The sequence below is a fragment of the Fistularia commersonii genome, chromosome 6, assembly GCF_037954325.1.
Source record: "Fistularia commersonii isolate RoL2024-O1a breed Wild chromosome 6, RoL_Fcom_v1.0, whole genome shotgun sequence".
Lineage (NCBI taxonomy): Eukaryota > Metazoa > Chordata > Actinopteri > Syngnathiformes > Fistulariidae > Fistularia > Fistularia commersonii.
The window spans coordinates 19,550,450-19,574,602 of record NC_141289.1 but is presented as its reverse complement, the minus strand read 5'-3'; the positions used below and the strand labels follow the sequence as shown (position 1 = coordinate 19,574,602).

General features: G+C 43.2%; 1 protein-coding gene across 1 annotated transcript in view; it reads right to left on the bottom strand.

The window, feature by feature from the left end:
* Positions 1–233: 233 nt before the first annotated feature.
* LOC147233582 (aryl hydrocarbon receptor-like) overlaps positions 234–24,153 on the bottom strand; it is a 44,371-nt gene continuing 20,451 nt past the window's right edge. The window contains exons 7-11 of the mRNA XM_086148551.1: positions 23,485–23,690; positions 23,297–23,406; positions 20,845–20,986; positions 18,665–20,042; positions 234–5,622 (exon numbers count right to left, since the gene is read on the bottom strand). Of these exons, the coding sequence (XP_086004677.1) occupies positions 5,464–5,622; positions 18,665–20,042; positions 20,845–20,986; positions 23,297–23,406; positions 23,485–23,690 (1,995 nt within the window). The 3' untranslated portion in view covers positions 234–5,463. The remainder of the gene's footprint in view (positions 5,623–18,664; positions 20,043–20,844; positions 20,987–23,296; positions 23,407–23,484; positions 23,691–24,153) is intronic.

Below are 24,153 nucleotides of genomic sequence, written 5' to 3'. Positions count from 1 at the left end.
GCAGACGGGTGCTTGTTATAATTTCCGATAATGATATCGTGTTAGAAACTGCGGCTCTTATTTACAATTAATGTGACGTGACGGATGTAGCAGCTGGAAAAATCTGTTGTTTTTTTTTATTTCCTCTAAACGTCTTGAGAAAAGATTTTCTTTCCTAGATGTTTTTTTGATAAATATTTTTTTTGATTTTAAATTTAAAATGATTATTTTTCTAATCTAATCATCTGGCAGGGTTTTTTTTTTTTTTTTTTTTGTCGACATCTTTATTAATCTGTGTTTTGCTATGGTTTTAAAGGTTAATTCTGGCAGTGAAATTCGATTTATATTTGGGTTATTGTTTCCTCAGAGTGCTTTTTGTTCTTTTATTTCGTATTAATAAATTGGTAAATTCACCCTTCCAACAAATTCACTTTTCTCGGTTTTGCAGTTTGGGATAAAGTCTTTGTTACGACATCGGCGTAACCTTAAATATGGCGATTTTCAGAAGATTTGAAGGCGGCTGAAGGTCAGAGCAGTGGATCACGGGAAGGTCACCGCAAGGTCACCGCAAGGTCAGCGAAAGGTCAGCGAAAGGTCGCAGGGTGGTTTGACTCGAAGTGGATGACGGATGACGACGCTTTTAAATCAACCGATAGCGGCGGCCACAAAAGACGAAATCGGTGTTAAACGAATTATTGGTTATTCCTCATTCCGACACGGTCGTCCTTTGTAAGATAAATGCTTTTTGTTTGGTCCTTCGCTCAGCCGCTCGTACTTTGGACAGAAGATTTCATCCATGAAAGCTAAACCTTCTTCTCCGGTCAACTACTGAGTCAAAGAGTCCAACTTTGTTGTGCCGTCGCATTTTGGCCGAACCTGAACATCTGAATTTAGTCTCTTTCCAAAACGTCCTTTCTTTGTTTACATTCCTTCGATGTGCCACCGATGCTAAGACGGCGTCGGATCACGACCTCACATTTTTATTCTAACGTAACCACCTCCAAGAGCAAGGAGGTGGTGCTGGACTTCCGGAAGAATCGTAGGAGACATGTACCGATCACCATCGGGGGCGAGGAGCTGGAGATAGTGGACTCCTACAAGTCCCTTTAGGTCCACATGAACAATAAACCCAGATGCACTCTGAGGTCGTTCGGCGCCTGTAGCTTCTCGAGACCTTCTAGCGATCTACAGGACCGGTGAGGACAACAGGCTCGACAAGCCGGTGAGGAAAGCCCGTCGGGTGGTGGGACCGAACCTGGACCTTCAATGGGCGGCGGTGGGGAGGGTGAAGGACCAACCGGGAGGCATCCTGGATCATCTCGCCCCGGTGCAGAACTTTTTCCCCGAAAATCTGACCGTCCAGAAGTTTATCTGCGCTACCGCGACCTCACCACCCGTCCACGTGTCGCACCCTAACCCGACTCCCGCTTATTTTTGGTTTATTAGTGTCGTTGTGGTTGTCTTTTCTCACCATTAATGTTTTTTTTTTCTATTCTGTTGCCTAATTCTTATCCCTGATGTTGTTCTTTGTGGATGTCATTGCTATCTTTTAATGGTCTTCTAATTCGGTGTTTCCCAACCACTGTGTCGTGAGAGATCATCAGGTGCGCCGCGGAAAAATGCCCACTTTCACCCGATTGGTCCGAAAATGATTATCCAACGCGAATAACGTGTCTTCCTATGTCCATGTGGGCAGCGTGTCCATTCCATGGCGACGGGTAGTGAATTAACCTGTGCATCTGTGTATCAGAGTGATTAGTGACGCTTTGTGTGATACATTTTTAAAATAAAAAGTACCGTAATTTCCGGACTATTGAGCGCACCTCAATATTAGCCGCACCGGCTAGCCGGTCGCTACCTCGGTCTTCCTCCTGCGCGCTAAAACCGTCAAAAGTCGTCTTCTTCGGTGTCGGAGTTGAACGGACTCAGAATTTCCCGGTCATTTCATCGGTCCGACGTGACGAGGAGAAACGTTTTAGCGTCCTGAAGCTCGTCAGCGTCCCCCCCCCCAACCCAAAAAAGTCCATATATTAGCCGCATCGTTGTTTACGTGGAAAAAGTCGCGGCTTATCGCCCGGAAATGACGGTACTTTTATCTGCGTAAACAAACAGGCGGCGTTGTTGAAAACTACCAAGACCAGTGAGAAAGCGGTGAAAGCCGCTATAAAGTTGCTGAACTCGTCTCTAAATCCAAACAGCAAAACATTAATACGACCTGCCGGCAAAATCATTGGAGAAGAAAAGCTCGGCTCTGGCGTTGATAAAGAAATAGCCAGTTCTCTCAAATAATACCATTTTCAGACATATTGATGACATGTCTTCGGATATTGAAAAAAGTGTTCTGGAAAAGTTGCACATCAGTGGGAAATTTGCATTGCAACTTGACGAATCTACAGATATTAGATATATTAGATTTCACACTAAGTAAATTGACTACGGTTTCATTCTAATTCGTTAAAAAATGTTTTTGACATATTTATTAGCCGTGTGATTTTCCTCATGTTAAATAAATGCCGTGGCTCAAAAAAGGTTGGGAAACACTGTTCGAATTGGCTCTATTTATATTTACTGATAACACAACTGTGACAAAACAATGTCCCCTATGGGGGGATCGTTATAGTTTATCTCACTTACTTCTATAACCCTCGCTTTTGTCAAAACATTTATGAATGAAACGGCACTAACCTCGGTTGTTATAATTCATTCATTCGTCCTAAATTAACAAATCAAGTTGCGATCTGGCGCGAGCCGCCCCGTCCCGAACACCGTCATCCACTTAGCGACCGGTTTAACTCGGATCCAGGCTTCCTGCTCGACGGTTTTGGTTTCCGCACGTCGCGGGTTTAGCGGTGACACTTCCCAGTCTCTCACTCTCACACACACACACACACACACACACACACAAGCCCTCTAGTCTTTATTTTGAAACACATGCACTTCCTTTTTCCGCCTTCGCTTGTAATCTATTATTTACATTTAGGTCCTTAATGGATTAGCATGTTAGTGCACTCAGTGAGGATGAAGTCAGCGGGAGTCCGGCCGGCGCGAGCCAGACCAGACAAGGCATTAACGGGAGATTTTCACACTGTCTCCGGTCAGGAAACAAAAAAATGCTTTTTCACGTTGGATTTCAGTGCCACTTATCGACACATCAGAGGTGCTCCGATTGTGTCTGGAGTATATCTATATATATATTATATATATATAAATGCGAGAAATAGTTGTAAACCTCAAATAGGCTAAAATGCAGCATTATGATAAATCAGATCCTCTACGCTCGTCTTCGGCTGAAGACTCGTCCCGACGACAACCGGCAGAAGAGCGGAATACGGTTTTGTTGCCATGAAAAGCACCAGGACAAACAGTTATAACGTCGAAGAAGAGCGGAATAACGAAACAAAACGGCGGCTTTCGTTTTGGTCGGAAGGTCTTGCGGTCGTCGGTGTGTTCGGGGCTGTTCGTCAAAGCACAGTTTAACTTTACACAACTCAACACCTGGGTTTTCGCGATCGTCGAAATTGCGAATTCATCGATAATGTTAATTCGATTCACGTGACTCATCGATTCGCCTCGATCTGGAGATCATACCCAACTCCCATTCACATCCTGCTTATTTTTGTTTATCTATTTTATTTTTGTCATTTCTATTGTCACTCTGTTTACGTTGTCGTTTTGGTTGTTTATTTTCACCCTAACTGTCTTTTTTTTCCCATTCTGTTGTCCATTCATATCATTAATGTTGTTGTTCTCTGTTGTCTTCTAATTGCCTCTGTTTATATTTATCTGTTTATATTTTATTTTTGTCATTTCTATTGTCACTCTGTTTACATTGTTTTGGTTGTTTATTTTCACCCTAACTGTCTTTTTTTTTTTCCCATTCTGTTGTCCATTCATATCATTAATGTTGTTGTTCTCTGTTGTCTTCTAATTATCTCTCTGTTTACATTTATCGACATTAGAATTGTAACGCTGCTGCGACAAATCTTATTTTAATTCTTCTTCTGCACTTTGTCATTAAAGATGACTTGTGATGATGCGTTCAGGTACAGTAGAAAAGCTTCGGGCGTTTATTAAGATGCCTTTTTCGGCAGTTTTTTTTTTTTTAAATATCTCACATATACAAAGAGCGCCGCTGCTCGGCAAACCAACATGTCATTTTACTGCATTCATTCCCACATCGTCCATCTCAGCTGTGAAATTAAAGAAATTAACTCTCCGATGTGAGCCTTTTTTTTTTTTTTCCTCTGAATGTGATTTAATATCCGATGACACCGAAATGTACTCAAGCTCCGAGGAGAGGTTGAGAGTTATTAATCTGAAAAGTTATAATGTGCTTTAGAAAACAGCCGCCGTTAACCCTCTGAACCCTCAGACATGCTGGAAGGCTTGAAAGTACTTTGGAAAATGAAGCCGTGTAAAATCATCATAATCGGTAAAAAAAGGTTATTCTTCAGGAAAAGTCTTTCTTGGATAAGTCGGGGATTTTAGGGTAATTTATTGACATTTTCTTGGGGCTCTGAAACAGACTAAAAATCCCAGCAGCAAACATTATGATAATGCGATTTTCGGAAAATAAACAGGGGTTTGATTATTAGCTTAGCTTTTAGCGAAGAAAGGTTTGCTGTCGGAGAACAGCCCGAAAATGGCCGACGAAGACGTCACGCTAGACATTTAAGGGGGTTCAGAGAGTTAACACTAGGATATGCAGGAAGTGGAATTAGACATTAAAAAAAAAAAAAAAAAAAACGAACAGAATGAGCACCGAGATGGAACGGAAGGTAAAGATGGCTGTAAGGCAGCTACACCGATGCTAACCACCGTGAAGAGAGATGAACCAAGAAGGTGCGTCTCGCTTTATGGGATAATCCAGTGCTGATACTCTTTGGATCATTTATGGCACCGAAACCTTGAGCAGGAGGTTGAGAAGTGATTGTATAAAAAAAAAACAAAAAAAAAAACAATGTAATTAGCATGTAATGGTGGAGCGAAACGGTGAGTATCAACATGAGACTTTCCGCATAAAGCAGGACTCACGTTTGTTTTCATGAATTGTCGTGTTTTCTGAACTGGGACGGGAAAACACGGTTTTGGCTTGAAAGCTAAAAATCCCATCCGGTTTTCGGTTCCGGCGCGAATCTTCTCCTGACGTGAACACCTTCAATCGGGGTGCGAACAAATAATAATAATAATAATATTAACGTTACTTCCTAACGTGGCTGATCTACGCGGCTCCTCCTTTGCACTTCTAGTCCGATTCTTCAGTTTTCTTGTGCGACGCAGATTCTTGGACTAAAAATGAGTGACGCGTTTCGACCGAGAAATCAAATGCTATGAAACAGAACCTGAAACGAGTCATTTCCTCTCACGACTTTGTAAAAACTCGATCGAAACGTCTCCGACTCCGGCGGTCGCACAGTTCTTCTGCTCTCTTTTTTTTTTTTTTTCTTTACTACCTTCTCTCTTTTTCCATCGTCTCAGGACGCTTCACAGGAAAAATCCAGATTTCTGCGGGTCCTGCAGGGCGGGGAGCACATCGGGGCAAGATACCGGGACGTCTCCGGTTCCCGCTCCGTTCCCATTGGACATCAGGCAAGTCCTAACGTAAGTGGCGTTGGCGGAGCTGAGGAGACGGCCGTTCTCCAGCTGGAAATAAACAGCAAAGCGGTCACATTGTTAGCAACAACTGCAGAATCTTGCTTTTTATCTAAATAAAATCCGGTATTATTTTCTCTTGACTGCGATCATTTATCGGTGTGACTAAATGGTATCGCTAGGTGATTTTTTTTTTTTTTACCACCATTTAACAAACATTTCTTTTTTATTTCCTTATAACTGAATTGCATTTTCCTGTAGGACCTTAAAAGTTTTCCAAAGATAGTGTCCTAACATGACAAATGCAACATTGAGAACATCTACGAGGCCAACATTACCCTCACAGTAGCAACTGGACCACCGTGTTGATGCTAAAAGTATTTGCTAACCACTTCAGCGAATGCGTGCAAGTGGATATTAGCAACATTAGCATCTAGCATTAGCAGCCTTATAATGCACACATGAAACCCTGTGATTTTTTACCCCATTTCAAAAATTCACCATTTTCCTTATTACTGATTTGCATTCTCCACAAACGTTTTCCAAAGATAGTGTCCTATCATGAAAAGTGCAACATTGACACCACAGTGCTGATGCTAAAAGTATTTGCTAACCACTTCAGTGAATGCTTGCAGGTACATATTAGCAACATTAGCAGCCTTATAATGCACACATGACATGCTGTGATTTTTTTACCACCTTTTCACAAACCTTGCTTTTTTTTTCTCCTTATAATTAAGTTGCCTACTCCTTTAGGAGCATTAACATTTTTAAGATGACAAATGCTACAAGATGACAAATGCTACATTGACACCACAGTGTCAATGCTAAAAGTATTTGCTAACCAATTCAGCCAATGCTTGCAGTTATATATTAGCGACACTAGCATCGAGCCTTATAATGAACACATGAAATGCTGTTATGCTAATCTGCTAGTTATTCCATGGAGTAACCGTGTCAACGCTAACAAAGGATTTTTTTGCAATTTGATGCCATTTATTTGCAACATGACGACTTTTTATGTGATTTTTTTTGTCCCGGATTCACGCGGTTCGACACAGTGATAAAAGTAACAACGTCCGAGGAAAGTCGGAAGAAACTCATCATTTTAAAGAGGGGGAATAAAATATCGTCAGACTGCATTAAAAACACGTCATGCTCGACGGAACAATACAAATGAGGCAGATTGTGAAGGGGAAGAAACAAAAGTTTCAAGGGACACAAAATAAGGCAAGATAGCGCGTGATACAGAAAAAGGAGGTAAAACTAGATGTGATAAGACAAAGAAAACGTTCATTTTGTAAAAGAAAAAAATATAAGGTAAATAAGTAAGCTCAAGGCAAGACGGGGTAAGATAAAGTAAGGGGATATGATGTGGAACAATGCAAACAAACTAAAATAAGATCAGTGTCCGTCGGTGTGAAAGAGTGACTGATATGATCGGATTTGTCCGAACGCATCCCTGTGATTGACAGGCGAACCGATGCGATAAATCCCGCCTTCTCGCTCAAGAGTCAGCTGTGATTGGCCGCACAGCACGGCGAGCCGGAGGGCAGGCGCGAACGATATTCCCGATATTCAAGAATAAAACGAGGAAGAAAAAAAAAAAAAAAAAAAAATCGGACGAAACGGATATAATAAAAAAACTCGCCGCGCACCTTTTCCTCCACGGCGGTAAATCCAGCCGGAGCGGCGCTGGACTTCAGCAGCTGAGAATAGCCTCCCCCCCCCCCGCCGCCGCCGCCGGATTCACAGCATTAGGTAATGATGACAGTCAAATTGTAGGTCAGCGCTCTCATGCTTGACTGGCCAGCCTGCCAGTATTTTTCTTTCAGCGACAGTCACTGACCCTGAAGAATAACAGTGGAGGCTGAATGGGGCGGGGATGAATGGATGCCGGTCCCGACCTTATTCTATTCATTATTGTGCTCTTTCTCACTACTGCCTCTTATTTTCCGTGCAGCTCATTCTCTCATATCTCATTATATCTTCTTTGTAGTCTCTGACTCAGGCTGAACACCAGCCATCGCTCTTCACGCCCGAAAACACACCACGCTCGCAAACTCTTCGCGTCTCTTTACCTGCCGGCTTCGTAAACGTCGGGTTTTTACTTTTGCGCTACGGAGCGGCTTTTAGCTTCCTCATTTCTCTGAGTGGTTTATCTTATCCCTGTCTTTGCCATGCCGGCTTCTAGCCTGTTTCGTAATGAGCCAAATTCTCGATTTAATAAGTGTATTATGCAATTTTTTGACAAGCTTCATGGAGGGAAAAAAAAAAAAATTGGAGAAAATTAAATATTTAAGGGGGATTATTTGATAGCTAACTCGTGACATTACAAATGTGTTTCTTCAAGCTAACCGCGGCTAATTGTTTTGCTTTTTTTTTTTCCCAGTTAATTGATGTTTGTTTTGAATTTTTTTATCATATTAATTTTTTTTTTTTTATAAGTTGCTAATTTTCCTGGACCGTCTCAGAAAATTATTTTGATTTTTAATTTGATCTCATTTAATCTCATTTTTTACTTGTTTCGAGTTTTATCTACTGCTTCCGTACTGTCTTTAATTTAATCTCATTTTCACCTGTTTTAGTTTATCTCCTGTTTTTTATTTTGATCTCATTTTATTGTTGTGCTGTGCTCTGCTTTGTTTGTAAACTTGTCGACCCTGAACATGAGGGAGACCTCAGTGGTCTTACAAGTATAAATAAAGGTTCTTATTATTATTACTATAATATTTTGATAAAGCTCTTCTATCTATCTTCTGTAATGCAATTAAAAAAAACTTTTTCATGATATTCTAATATTTTGAGACAGGATTTTTGAGTTTTCTTAAGATGCAAGCCATAATCAGCAATATTAAAATAATAAAAAGACCTGCAATATTTCAGTTGATTTGTAATGGATCCAGAATGTAAGACATTTTTTGATTTTGTAATTTGCATTACAGAAGATAAAGAACTTTATCACAATATTCTAATTTTCTGAGACGCTCCTGTGGTCCACTGGCATTTTCTCAAGCGTGACTTTACTGACGGGCGGGAAAAAAAATGACTTCCGACATCTTTGTAACTTCTACATTTAATTTTATTTTTCATATTAATTGTTTTTTTTTTTTTTCAATAAGTTGCTAATTTTCAAAGCTACAGGACTGTCTCAGAAAATTATACATTTTGATGAAGCTCTTCTATCTGTCTTCTGTAATGCAATTAAAAAAACAAAAATGACTTTATCATGATATCCTAATAGTTTGAGACAGGATTTTTGAGTTTTCTTAAGATGTAAGCCAAAAAACAGCAATATTAAAATAATAAAAAGACCTGCAATATTTCAGGTGATTTGTAATGAATCCAGAATGTATGACATTTTTGATTTTGTAATTTGCTTTACAGATGGTAAAGAACTTTATCACAATATTCTAATTTTCTGAGACGCTCCTGGCATTTTCTCAAGAGTGACTTTACTGACGGACGGTAAAAAAAATGACTTCAGACATCTTTGTAACTTCCAGATTTAATTTTTTTCCTGTTAATTGTTGTTTGTTTTGAATTTTTTTTATCACATTAATTGTTTTTTTTTTTTCAATAAGTTGCTAATTTTCAAAGCTACAGGACTGTCTCAGAAAATTATAAATTTTGATAAAGCTCTTCTATCTATCTTCTGTAATGCAATTAAAAAACAAAAATGACTTTATCATGATATTCTAATAGTTTGAGACAGGATTTTTGAGTTTTCTTAAGATGTAAGCCAACAAACAGCAATATTAAAATAATAAAAAGACGCTCCTGTAGTTCACAAGAGTGACTTTACTGACGGGCGGGAAAAAAAAATGACTGTCTTTGTAACTTCTAGATTTAATTCCCGTTTCCTGAAAATCATCTCCTTATTTTCCCTTTGCAGACGCCCTCCCCCTCACACACACACACACACACACACACACACACACACACACACACTCCAGAATCTCAGATTAAAATCCCTGTGAGGAGAGAAAAGGTGCGCTCTGACGGGGTCGGCTTTTAATCCGACCTTAAAGACGGCGACGTTAACAATGAAGTCTTGTTCTGCTCTGGAAGAGGAATGAAACAGAAGCTCCCAAGACATTCCTCGTTAAAATCTGCTCGGCCGGCTCTCGTTACCTCATTAGGTTTTACGATGGGAATTTCTCTGGACCTCCTGCTGCGATCTCTGAAGGTTTCTCCTCTTTTTTTTTTTTTTTTTTTTTTCGGTTGATGTTCTGCAGCCCTCGCTGCTCTTTCATTACTGGAACGCGTCTTTGTTGGACTCCATAAAGATAAATTATAGTCTCATTAAACCACCAGAACAATGTGAGCGCTCAGCGGCTGAGAGCTCCAATAATCACAGAGCTCTACTTCGGGTTTTTGCACAATTGCATATATTGTTGAAGTCCTGACGTTAAGAATTCCCACCCGATCCGCTCGTCTGCTTGCGTAAGCCGCGTTTTTTAAGCAAATCCCGTCTGGAGTTCCTCCTGGACTCTTACAAAACGGCATTTCACCAGCTTTCGACCGTCTGGGTGTTAAACCTCTTTGGTAAAGTTTGGCCTTCACCACCTGAGGATTTCCTTGTTGTTGCTAAAAGATCTGCCAAGAAGGATTTCTGGAGAACACTATGACGGAAAAGGAGAAGAACATCAGCCAGAAGGAAAGGAAAGGTGGAGGAGAACGTGGCGACCAAAAGACGGGAGGCGGAGCTGGAAGTCGCAGAGATGAAGATGTTGAGGTTCTCTTTGGGAGCGACCAGGATGGAGAGGATCAGGAATGAGTCCATCAGAGGGCTTGTTAGATGTTTTGGACTTGGACTGAGATGGTTCGAAGAGGGAATATATTGGTTGGCGGATGCTGGAATTGGAGGTCTAGAGTGAAGAAGTCAACATACTTGCTTTCCTCATGAAGTAGACCAGAGGTGGGCAAACATTTTTATCCGCAGGCCGCATGGAGATGGTATATTAAGACGGCGGGCCGCAATAATCAAAACTTTCGCTTTCTACCATATCATTAAAATAAAAAAAAAAAAAATTTTTTTTTTTTACTTTAAATTAATTCATTTTGAATCGACGATGTTGAAACACCAAAGAAAATAATATTTTAATGATGTGAATAAAGCGCATACTGAATATTTAACACCCAAAGAGCCATTTGGACCCGGTTTTCTGGGAAAAGAAAACACTGGGAGCCGCAATTACTTTTTGACGTCTAAAATAAAGGTACCACTGTATAAATTGCTTTTTATTACCTTTACACTTTGTATAAACAAGTGTGTCGTGTGTTGCTTCTGAAATTCACAAAGTATTACAGAGAAAATTAAATCTTATTTATGTAATGAACTCATTTTGAGCTTTGGGCTTTCAGAGCGTGTAGCGGAGCCTTGACCTGAATTTTAAAAATAAACCGGGAAAAAATCACTGTGTCAGTAAACAATAAAAAATAAATATTTGCAAAATATCTTCATATATATTTATTTTACCTGGTTTATGGGACTTCTGCTCCTGAACTTCTGCGCACAGCATCTGCAAATTGGGACTTTACCGGCTTCCGCAAGTGCGACGTCATTTTGAGCGGCAAAAAATGATAAATATGATTTTATTTAATATTTGAAGATCACAATAATCTTCCAACTTAAGAACTAAAAGTTAAAAAAAGGAATTAACACAAATGAAATATACTTCAATTAAATATTTATCATTTATTTTCCCAAGCCACTCAGAGCCGCAGTGTAAAGATGGAAGAGCCGCGGGTTGCCGACCCCTGGGCTAAGATTCAATTTTGCTGATATTCGTAGTAAAAGAGCTCGCCGGCCGCACTGGAAACTCATGAGGGCCAAAATCGGCCCGCGAGCCGTAGTTTGCCCACCCTTGGAGTCGACATTACACTTGCTTTGCTCAACATATAATCCAATAGAAGCAGACGTAGTTGGTTCTTCTCTTCTCAGACATCAGTGTGAGATGGACGGGATGTGGAAGATGGTGGAGAAAGAAGGAGAAAGAACTGGTGGAAAAAAGACGTAAGGGAAGAAAACGACGCACACCTGGGCAGGGAAACAGCCGGGCGGGAAAGAAGGCTGCTTTTTGCCGGGTGTTCCAACCATAAAACCCGTTTACTGCAGGCGCTGGGAAACAGCATAAGCCCCGATACTTGTATTAGATGATTTCGTATTAGGGATTTTTGAAGAAGCTCTGCTTCATAAACAAATATCTAAATTGGTCCATTTCGTCGCGAATCGTCTTACTCCAACCTGATTCCCATGACTTCAAGAGGAAGACCAAGGAGAAGATAGATGGACGTGGTGAGAGAGGATATGAAGGTAGTTGGTGTGAGAGAGGAGGATCCAGAGAATAGGGTTAGATGGAGAAGGTGTGGTGACCCTCGAAGGGAAAAGCCCAAAGAAGAAGAAGAAGAAGACATGGAACCTGCAACCAACGTGACGAGCATGCAATGTTGGTTGTAGTTTTTTTTTTTTTTTTTCTCCTTTATTTAACCAGGAAAGTCCCATTGAGATTAAAAACCTCTTTTTCAAGGGAGTCCTAACATCATTTAGTGCAGTGGTTCTTAACCTTGCTGGAGGTACTGAACCCCACCTGTTTTACATGCGCATTCACCGAACCCTTCTTTATTGGATGGAGGATCGGTTCGTCGATGGGTACAAAGAACAAGCAGAGTAGCCTTTTCATGGAATCTGGCTCCCTTCACCTTGAATCCAGCAAGCGCTATGTTCTTGTAGTTCCCATCTCCATGCAGCTGAAGGAAGCCTTCCCTTAGTTTTGCCGGTGCCGGACTAGAATTGCTCATCTTGTCGTTCCAAATCATGCAGTTAGGACATCGATTCCAATCACGTTCCGTCATACATGCGAATCCGTATTGTACGTGTTCTTCCGACCGCTTTCTTTTTTTGCCCGACGTAATTAGTATGAAGGGATTCAAATATTAAAAAAGACATCACACGACGTACCATCACGACAGTCACAAGTTACTACAACTGAGCGCGCCAAAATAGGCCGAGCTATGTAGCGTGATCACCTGCGGCCAGTGATGTCATCACCAATGTGTGTCTTGACCTCCGCCGAACCCCTGAGACTGACTCACCGAACCCCTGGGGTTCGATCGAACCCAGGTTAATAACCCTCTCCAGGCAGATGTTGCAGATTTGCGACAGCTAAATGCTACTTCGCTAATTACGCCACAACTTAATTTGAGCCTGAGAGGGTTAAGAATCACCGATTTAGTGATTTCTTTCTCATCATTTATTCCCGGAGTGACCGGAACCGAAAGGTCATCCAGATGCACGAGTCGGTTCCACATTTCGGTGAAAACGCTCCACTGAAAAGGTCTCAATAAAACTTCATCCGATCTCCAAAATCCACCGACGTTCTTCAAAGTGCAACACAACAGCTTGGTCTTGTCTAAGCGTTCCTCATAGCGTTGCTCTCCTGACTTGAACAGGTGGTCGGAGAACTTGCGGGAAACGTGACCCTCTCCTGCTGCCTGGTAACGATGTCAGATTTCCGCGTCGGGAAGTCGGTTATAAAACAGGAAGTCCTGTCTGGTGTTTCTGCGAGCTTCACTGGAAGCCCTGAATCTTTGCCCCCAAGCTATTCATAGCCGATGGGCTCCAAGATTGATGGACCGCAAACATTTCTGCTCTAGTGGGTATTTCTGGCAGCAGCTCGAGTGAGTGTGTGTGTGTGCGGACTCTCAAAATTATCTGTTGTGTGTGCGTGTGTGTGTGTGTGTGGGGATGAAAGAACAAGTCGTACTGTGTCGCGGTGAGTCTCCTCGTTCTGTTGCGAGAGGACGTGAGATTTAAAACCAGAGGAACTTCACCCAGACGTCTTCTCGCGGCTGATTTAAATAAAAGCAGGTGATTGGTGAGGTGCTTGGAAAAAGAAAAATTATATATGTGTTTCTTCAAGCGCAACCCCTGGTCCATTTTTTTTAATCAATTGTTGTCATATTTTCTGTTTGTTTTGATTTTTTTTTTTTTTTTTTTTTAATTGTGGTCATAATGTCTGTTTGTACCTGTTTGTTGTTTTTTGTACGTTGACATATTTTCTGTTTGCTTTGAATTTTTTTAATTGTCACATTTTCTGTTTGTTTTAAATTTCTTTTTGTGAATTCTTGTCGTGTTTTCTGTTTGTTTTGAATTTTTTTTGGTTAATTGTTGTCACATTTTCTGTTTGTTTTAAATCTATTTATATCAATTGTGGTCATATTTTCTGTTTGTTTTGATTTTTTTTTGTTGATTGTTGTCACATTTTCTGTTTGTTTTAAATTTATTTTTGTTAATTGTGGTCATATTTTCTGTTTGTTTTGAATTTTTTTGTTAATTCTTGTAGTGTTTTCTGTTTGTTTTAAATTTATTCTTGTGAATTGTGGTCATATTTTCTGTTTGTTTTGATTTTTTTTTGTTAATTCTTGTCGTGTTTTCTGTTTGTTTTGAATTTTTTTTGGTTAATTGTTGTCACATTTTCTGTTTGTTTTAAATTTATTTATATCAATTGTGGTCATATTTTCTGTTTGTTTTGATTTTTTTTTTTTGATTGTTGTCACATTTTCTGTTTGTTTTAAATCTATTTTTGTTAATTGTGGTCATGTTTTCTGTTTGTTTTGTTTTTTTGTTAATTCTTGTCGTATTTTCTTTTGTTTGAATTTTTTTGATTGAATTGCATTTTTTTGATAAGTTGTGGAAATGTACTTGATGTACTTGATGAATTAGAAATCAGTGCTACCTCCAGGAGGGAGCTGCAGGAGTCTCTGTGTCCCGGCTCCCCATTTGAAGGTAAAATACAGTTTAAATTGTGTATGAGAAAAAACTGAAACGGTTCAGTTGAAAAAAAAAAAAAAAAAAACATTCAAAAAATTTTGCGAAACAGTCCCAGAAAAGTTTCAGTTTAGCTGAAATTAGCATTACAGCTACGCTCATGACAAAGATATGTGTTCATTAGGGGACTAAATGACGTCTTTTCAGAAAAAGAAGTCTCGGATGAATCAAGAAACGGCTTCCAGGCTGTTTACGCGGCTCAAGCCTCAAACATCACAAAAGCACTCGAATCACACAAACAAACATATCTCGGCGTCTCTCTCCGCACACACACACACACTCCGGCCGAGTCTATTTCCAGAGCCATCTCCCCTCGTCTTATTTACATGGCGTGTCTGGTCGCATCATGGCAGTTTACAGTGAGCTTCATGCCAGCCCCGGGCTGCTGTGTGCTGACTCGGAAAAAAATCCATTTTCCCGACAGTGAAAGAGAACAGCGGCGGGTTGAAGGGCCGGAGAGTCCGCCGCTCAGTTTGCCGTCTGATGTTAGAGGGAGACACACACACACACTCCGGGCTGGAAACGCGGCTTTGGCTTCCAGACCAAACAGTTTTAAAGAGATCTGGCAGCCGAAGTTGTTTTGGCGACGGCGAGAGGAGCGAGGGAGGCGGAGTGGGACTGACGTGGGACAGACGGTTTTAGTGGGACTCATTTGAAAGATGACAAGGGAGGGGAAACATTACTCACCTCCGCGCTCACTGCATGCATTAGCCATGCTTTCCAGGGATTATTAGAGATCAGGCCGGGGGGGGGGGGGGGGGGTTCAGTCGCTGTTTCTGGTGATCAGATAGTGACGGCGGGTTGCCCGGACAATTTTCTAAAGTGAAATAAAAGTCGACATCGGCTTCTCATTTTATCAAACAAAAAAAAAAAAAGCCTATACTACAAGGGAACATGTTGTTTTTAGACTTGAGAGAGCTGAAAGTCGGCACCAGTGACGCTTGGAGGCAGGAGAACTGCGCGCCTCACTTAGTGGCTCTTGACGGCAGTTTTATGATCGCTCAGTGCAAGAAATGAGTAACGCACAAACAATTTTTGACAAAAAAAACATTGGAAATGTAGTTCATCTAGCAACATTTTAATAGCGACATACAGAGACAGCAATACGGTCGTAGTGCAAAGCATGCCTGCTGCCGGCCGTCATTGCGCAATCTACGTTGAGGCTGGACAGTCCGCTGCCTCACCGCACGTCTCTTCTCGGTATTTGAACAGTAAATGTAAAAAAACAGACATTTTGAGTAAAAACAATCTAAAACGCGTGAGGTTAAATTAAAAATACCCTTTCAAGTGAAAATCACAGATAAATATAACAATCTAATTCTTTTTCATTTTACATTTTTTTCCTTTCCAAGATTGGCAAGTGAGGCATGGCCACTCCTGCCTCCCCTGACTGTAGATCACAGGTTAGCACTAGGCTAGCCCTTAGTTATGCTGTCATAGGCTGACTCTGCCGAGGGATATCACATGATGCACTTCTCTCAGTCCTCCCACACTTCCTATCCAGCGTGCACGTATGCTCGATAGTAACCTCCCAGGTTCCCCGGGGGCAAGGCTTGATCTATTACAGTGGAGCCACGCTCCCACCATTATCATTTCTTCCATGAATCGATCAATTCGTCAATTATCTGTTTGGTAATTCTTGCAGATATATGTTCTAAGTCCTTATTTTTGGAAAGTTCACAAAAGTGTTTCCAGAATAATTGAGCGATGCTATTAGTCACCTAAAGATTAGCAAGAAAGAAAGAAAAAAAGTGCAAATAATTCAAAGTACTTGTTTCAGGAGGTCCTAAAGAATCCATGTTAGTGTACAACAATATGTTGACACAAGATATTAAGGACAGCCACATTTACTGAGGTGATGGCTTCAGCCACCTCCATGGACACCAGGACCCTATTAAAACCTCTGGCTCAATATGAATAGTAATTATCCGTTATTAATCCCTCTTGGGGAAATTTGTTGTCTGCAATTAATCCATCATGGATGAACCTTGAGCCGCAGGCTGCCGTCCAACAGCGCCAGGGGAGCAGATAGGGGTTGCTCAACAAGGGTTAGTCTACCTCCTGTGCCACGCAGCTGCAAAGCAGGAGCGAAACTTGGCATTCGGATTAATAATAAATGCGAATTCATCCTCTTTTCGGACATTCGGAGATGAAGCCGCAAACAGGGATTTGTCCAAACATGCTGGTTCACATTGACACTTGCGATTCCAACCCCGGAAGGGATTTGCGCGGAGGATTAAGACACTCATACCAATGTTTACGAGTCGCCCGATGAAGTTATCTATGCAGACGGTTCTAATTTGGTTTCCAGGAGAACTCGAGAGGCTGGAAATCATCCCAGACTGACACAGCAGACTCTCGGTTCCCTCCAGTTCGTCCGATTACAGGTGTATCTTCGGAGCAAGAACCGACCAATTGCTAACGGGACCATATCTGACCCCTGAAGACCTCTACGTTTGTCCACGGTTGACTTTGTCAACAGCATGGCGAGAACCGGCGAGCGCGAGACGTTGTTGGTGGTTTAACGGTGTTTAACGTGAGCGTCTGAACGCTCCATCGAGCTGCACAGCGCTGACTCAGTCGGTAGCGCTGCTCTAACGGCGTGTGCAAATACGTAGCAAAGCTATCGCTATCTTTTGCGACAGTCGTTCTCCTCGGTACACAACGTTCAGAAGCCTCATTACAACAACTGGAACTGTTACATGGATCCGCATTAACTTCAGATTTCCCACCAATCACACAATAGTTCTCGGACATCCTGCGAGTGCCCCAGATGACGTGTCAAGAAGAAGCTGAGAAAAGTCCCAATCTGGGGCTGCAAGAACAAAATGACTCAGTTTTGTCCTTGTTTCTCGCCAAATATAGAGGAGCCCTAAGTCAGCATCCTGCTTTGTGAAGGTTTCAACAGATAATTCTTTGTTTAGTTACCTCGACACAAATGGACGGCACAACACAAGAGGGCAACCACTTCAAGACAGGACTCCAGGGTCCACCTACACCTGAAGGACAAGGGCCTTTCGTTCAAAAACAGCAATATCAGTATTCCGACCAGAGAAGACAAATGGTTCGAGAGAGAAGTCAAAGAAGCCGTCCTTGTCAAAACAGAAAAAAGATCTCTGAACAGAGGAGGAGGCTCAGATACAACCTTTTACAAACATACAACGCCGTACTGGGATCGATACCAAGACGGGTTTGCACATTACATTACATTACATTACATTTGGCAGACGCTTTTATCCAAAGCGACTTACAATAGAGGACATAAGCACTGCAAATAACGCTTGCAAATACAAGATGCACAGGAAATATACAGAACAGTAAACTGGGGTTAGTTTTTTTTTTTTTTGGACAAAGACGTACACAAACGTACACACACACACACACACTGCATAGCCTAACTTGCTGCCTAACCTGATCTGGGGCATCAGCGCAGTAAAAAGTCCTGAAAGAGAAAAGTTTTTACCTGTTTCTTGAAGGTTGAGAGAGATGATGCTGGTTTTGTTGCTTCCAGAAGTTTGTTCCACCGCTGAGGTAGTAGAACTGAGAACAGTTTTGCCTGAGATCGCTCAGAGCGAGCAAGAGGTACTGCTAGTAGGTTTGTATTAGAGGAACGCAGCTCTCTGCCGGGAACATAAGGTCTTATCATCTGGTCCACACATGGACCAGAACCATCCGGACCTTCCAAAGAACTCGGAAAGACCCACCACCAGAACCAGGTCCCGGCAACGTCCACATGAGCCTCAGTTCATGTGATCCGACAGGTTTCACTCCTTTGTTTTGCTTCACCTTTTCACATTCCTATCCAGGTAATCCCGCTAAGTTGCTCTTTTGTTCCAACGAACGACACCCCCGTTAGCAAAACAACCCCCGCTTACACCCGGTCTCTACAGATCAACTCTTCCACTTACACAAGAAGCCGCTATAATCTAGACCCGCCTCGAAAAATTGGCGATTATATTCAGAAATTCCCCACAGGTCATTAGAACAGAAGAAGCCCGTCGGATGAGGAGTGAAACGTCTTCAAGTGAAGAAATTCAAGTCCGGTTACCAAGACAAGAAGATTTCGACAAGAATGACTGGACGACTGAGAACCTCCAGACATTTGGTTTATGTCGACCAGCGGTTTATAGTAAAGCGCTTGTGCATCGGTGTACTAAACCGAACCGTACGATCGCAACTGTAACATACGTGATGTACGGAAAATAAGACGCCTAAAAAAACGTTGACAGGAAAGGCAAGACCATCCATCCTGGTTCTTACCTTACTGTGGGGAGGCTCCTGTGCCATGGTGTTGAACATGGTGTAGGCATCCTGTGGCAAGCTGTGCAGGGGCAGTCCGTTGGGCGGAAGGCCGAGGAGCTGCTCCAGCTCCAGGGTGGAGCTCTGGCCGGGAAGGTGGGGCAAACAGGAGGGAGGAGCCTGCGTCTGCTGCAACACCTGCTGGTGTTTCTGGTGACCCTGCGGTTGGAAGGGCCGTGGAGACACCAGCCTCTGGTAGTGGCCGACGTCCACGCTGTTTAGACCTGAGTCGGCGGCGTTGGCGAAGCCGTAACCTGCGTGACCCGCCTCCACCCTCAGAGGGTAGGGGGAGTGCACATTTGGGATGAAGGCTTCTTTTGCGGTCATCTGATCCTGGAGGCCGCTGACTTGCTGGTAGGGCTGGAGATGGACCGGGTCCCGCTGGAGTTGCCACTGGTGATTGGACTCCAGGATGGAGTTCAGGTGTTTGTGCTCCCCGTTCATCTGAGGCACCTTGACAGCGGTTTGCGGATGCGGATCGTTGGTTTCGGTGATGAACGCCCAGTGACCGGTCCCGTTGGTGTCCGCGGCTCCAGGGTGGGAGGCGGGTTGGTGGCTAGCGTGCCGCTGCATCTGCTGCGACAGCTGGACGATGGGCTGCCTGCTGCTGGGCGGAGGGGCAGCCGGCGTCAGGCACGCCTGGATGGCACTTTGGGCTGAGTTTGCAGGACGGACCGTGGGTCCGAAATCTTGCTCCACCCCGTCGGCCCCGCTCTCTAGTGAGTCGTGAATGTAGGACAGGATTTCGTTGTTGGTGAGGAGGTCACTGAGCGTCGGGATATGGTTGGGGTCCATCTCCACCTGGATCATCCTTTCATCCAGTAACAGAAGCTCCAGGTCTTCGGCATTCAGGCCGAGGTTTTCCAAAGCATTGAAGAGTTCGCTGTTGGAGCAAGTCTCATCTCCGTCCAGAGACAGTGAGTCCAAGGTGGCCAACAAGGGATCATAGCTGGATGTCTTGCTGTCGCCTCTTCCGGTCTCCCCATTGGATATCGTACGCCAGCCGTCCCCGCCCATCAAGCCCCCAACACCCTCACACTGCGGCTCGCTCAAAAGGCTGCTGTGGTAGGACATTTTAGGTTCGGTGTCCGGCTGGCAGACGTACACGGACTCGTCTTGGCTCATCAAGGCTCCGAGCAGAGACTTTGGGTCCAGGTCTTGAGAGGAGCTCTTGCACGCTTTGACTTTCTTGGACTTGCCGCCTTTGGGTTTTCCCTGGAATGGCTCGGGGAAGCCGTGCAATGGGTAGCCGGTCTGGTAGAGAAGCGCCTCTCCGGTGGCGAAGGTAAAGGGGAGGTGCATAGATCGCTTTCTCAGATGTTCTCCTCCCTCCTCATCCCTGCAGTAACACATAAATTTGCAGACGATTCATCCTTTGCTATGTGCAGCCCTCCTTGGTTACTTTTGCACTTGGGTCCCTCTCATTCATGCACATCTATTCTGTCTTCCTGCAGCTCTCCTTTCCAAAGCATACCCCCATCTCTTAAGATTGTCCTCCATCTGCTCCCTGCTCTCACCGCAAATCACAATGCCATCTGCAAACGTTATGGTCCATGGAGATTCCCGTCTAGCCTCATCTGTCAGCCTGTCCATCACCGATGCAAACGGGGCAACTTTGATCTCTGCAGTCACTGTCTCACAGCCAGCATACATGTCCTGCACCGGTCTAACTGGCCACTGCAGACTTCCTCTTACAGTACCACAGTTCCTCCCTCTGCACCCTTTCGTATGCTTTTTCAAGACCTTTAAAGGTTCATTGTAACGAGCTCTGAACCTCTCGGTACTTCTCTCTCAACATTCTTAAAGCAAATACTGCATCTGTGGTAGTCTTTCTTGGCTACCGCTCACAAATACTCACCTCTACTTTCACCATTCTTTTCCATAACTGTACTGTATGGCTCATCATATTTATAACTCACTAATGTGTGCTCTTGGTGCTAATTCATTCCAGAGGACTCAGAAAATATTCCAGAACTTCATTCAGTGGCAAAACACCCAAAGGATGCCTTTTATATTTAATCAAACAAACACTTTTTTCCGCACATTTCAACTACTTATTTGGTTGGATGTTGCACGCTCAAAGGAGAGCATTGTGCTAAAGCCAAGCTACAAACAATCATATCTAGCTGACCAACACTTACGCTAATGGCCTCTGCGTGGCGATGATGTAGTCGGGCTTGCCGTTCTTGTAAACGAGGCGGGCGTTGGCCTGGACCCACTTCCAGCGGTTGTCCTTGGTGAGAAGCCTGAAGACGGTGAGGCCGCTCTCGCCCGTCTTTATCACTGCAATCACAACATTAGCACACATATTGGCTGACCTTCACTTTGGCTACATGGAAACGGATACTTTACCCGTTTGCCAGGTAGACAAGCTCTTTCCTCTCTGGTGCCAACAAAGATGGCTTATTGCTGGAGGTGGATCTGGGCTACCACAAACTCACTACCTCATCCATTCACACATGTCATGCCGTAACTCCGTTAGTCTCAGACCATTCGGATCCTGCTTGTTTTTGTTTATTTTTGTCAAAGTTATTGTCACTCTGTTTATGTTCCTATCCTTCTTGTTGTTGTTTTGGTTGTTTTTTTCCTCATTCTGTTGTCCATTCTTGTCCATTCCTTGATGACGTTGTTGTTCTCTCTTCTGTTTATCTGCCGATGTCTTTTGCTATCTTTTAATTGTCTCTGTAGTTCTACTTATATTCATATTATTGATACTATAACTCTGCTGTAACAAAATAATTTCCCCTATGGGAATCAATAAAATGTATCTTATCTTATCTTATTCACCTGTTTACATGCAGAGAAATCGATGAAACCAAAAGAAATCCTAAAAAAAACCGATGCAAGCAGCGATCGACTGCGAGCAGTGATGGAGACGCCATGTATACAGCCGGCGGCTCGAGACTTCCATTTTTCTGTGATTTAATCACAATAGATGGGTCCACGTAATCCCGACCCGACAACATAATCATGTAGATTCCTACAGAGTCGACATGGATTTTTTTCACGCCGCACCACGAGACGACGACGGCAAACAACTGTTTGCCGAATGCAAACTGTGGTTTCCCCTCTCGGGGAAAACTCCGCTTTAACCAGGATACTCATATTATTATTTATCACGGTCATATTATTCTAATCATCAGTATTCGTATCATCTTTCAATCGTGACAAATGCGATTTTCTTTTTCATTCAAGTCGGCATGCGTGTGTATTTGTGCACGCACACGTATGTATGTATGCATGTATGTATGCATGTGCGTGTGGAATCCATCCTCCATCTGTGTGTGCATTGGAGTGTGTCAAACAATAACGTACCTCTATGTTATATATTTCTAAATGCATGTACTTCCATTCCTGCATGCATGACTAAATGCATACAGTACAATGTGTGTGTGTGTGTGTGTGTGTGTGATGGTAGTGATGCAGGCGTTGTTGAGGGCACCATGGTTACAGTTAACCAGGTCATCCAGTACATGAGCTAAGTAGGACACTTGACTCCTGTTCAGAGATTTCCTGTGTTGACGAAAGGTGCGTTGTTTGTCGTGTGTGTGTTAACCTTGTAAACATGACATTGCGTCGCACGTCACCTTCAATTAAAATTCACTTTTCCGATAATCTTTGCATGGAAAACACTCGAATGATCATGGAGGGAGAGAAAAATAACTTCCTGCTTAACATCAGTTTACCTTTTCTTTTTTTTTTTTTTATGCATTTAGGAGTTTCAAGCAGAAAAAGGCATTGGGTTTATGATTTCCTTTGCATTTTTAATGCGAAAAACAGGCAACCGGCAGCTTTAACGTGTTTTCCACCCTCTTACTGAAATATGTACGCATGTGGGTTCGTCATAAATTAAAGTTCAGCTGACAGAGGGAGAGGAAGGGAAGTGGATACAAGATGATATACAAGAACGGAGATAAATTAGATGCATACTTATATTATTTGACATTACCTGTTATTTGTCCACATTGCTGCTCTCGGTTTTTGCGTTTATATTAACCCTTGTGTTGCCTTGCGGGTCAAAAGTGACCCTCTACCATGTTTAGCTGTAGAAAAAACACCTTCACCTATTTTTTTCCAACTTGAAATTTTATGACATTCCTAAAGAGACCCCATAATTAGAAAAAGTGATACTTCTTTTTTGTTTATGTTTTCATGTGGGCTGTACGCCACTAGCGTACAAAGATTGTCTTATGGGTCATTTTTGACCCGTAGGACAAGGGGAGTAAACACAATGTGAAGATCGCACAAGGGTTAATGGGGAGCTCCATGATATTTCAGGAGCTGATTAGTTATTAGATTACAAAACGGGAATAATTTATGCGGCAATCATGTTGGAAACAAACAGTCTCACGTCTTACCGCTTCTTGGCCGCCTTCACCGGCCAGAGGAAGGGGTGATCGTGTACAAGGAGGTGCTAACTGCTCACATTTTATCAGTTGGGAAGATAGGGGTGAAGGAGTGGTCACCATAGAAACCATGCTTGGGAGCGTCAAAATACTATCACGTCATGAATTTTTCTTGTTCCTGATTTGAACATCGGAAAACCCCCCGGCGCAAAATTGAACGCAATGCCCGAGAAGAGCCGCGACTCACTTCGGACGTGGTTTTCGGCGCAGTACAGCATGTCGGCGGCGTGGATGAACTGGTACCCCGAACCTCGGACCCTGAGCTCCGCCTCCGTGTAGCCCAGAACGATTTTCCCCCTGAAAACGTAGAGCGGTTACGAAGAAAACTTGTGCTGCGGAACCGGCAGCTGGTTAAAACAAAGCACGGCGTCGTACTTGGCGTCGCAGGCCATGGGAGTGAAGTCCAGCTTGTGTTTGGTCCTGAAGATCATATTCCTGGTCCTGATTTCCAAGATGGCCGGCGGCTGCAGGGGGGTGGCGATGGCGAACAGGGCGAGCTGGAGCGCCGCCGCGCCCTCTCCGTCGCAGCACTGGCGGCTCTGACCGTGGAGGAACTTCAGCCGACCCTGGATGTTCAGCGCCTGTGTGTCGACGCAGGGATGCAGAAGTTTCATCACGGAGTTGCTTCTCCTCGACCCGCTGAGTGGCATTGAAGCTCATTCACCCCCCTCCCGTGTCCACTCCGTCCCAGAGCTTCTCAGCTTCACCGGAAAAACACATCACTCGTGACAATCGACACACACCGCCTGGTAAACGGGACTACTTTAGGAACGGCTGCTCATCACATCGGCCAGCCGCCTTGCAGGAAGAAAAGGGACTTATATCAGATGTTTGTTGGTTAGACTGGTGCAGGACATGTATGCCTGCTGTGAGACAGTGGTGAGGTGTGCTGCAGATGTGACAGAAAAGTTCAAGGAGGAGGTGCTTCTAGTTTGCAGTGGTGATGGACAGGCTGACACATGAAGGAATCTCCATGGATCATGATGTTTGCAAATGATATCTGTAGTGGAGAGCAGGGAACAGGTGGTGGAACATCTAGAGAGG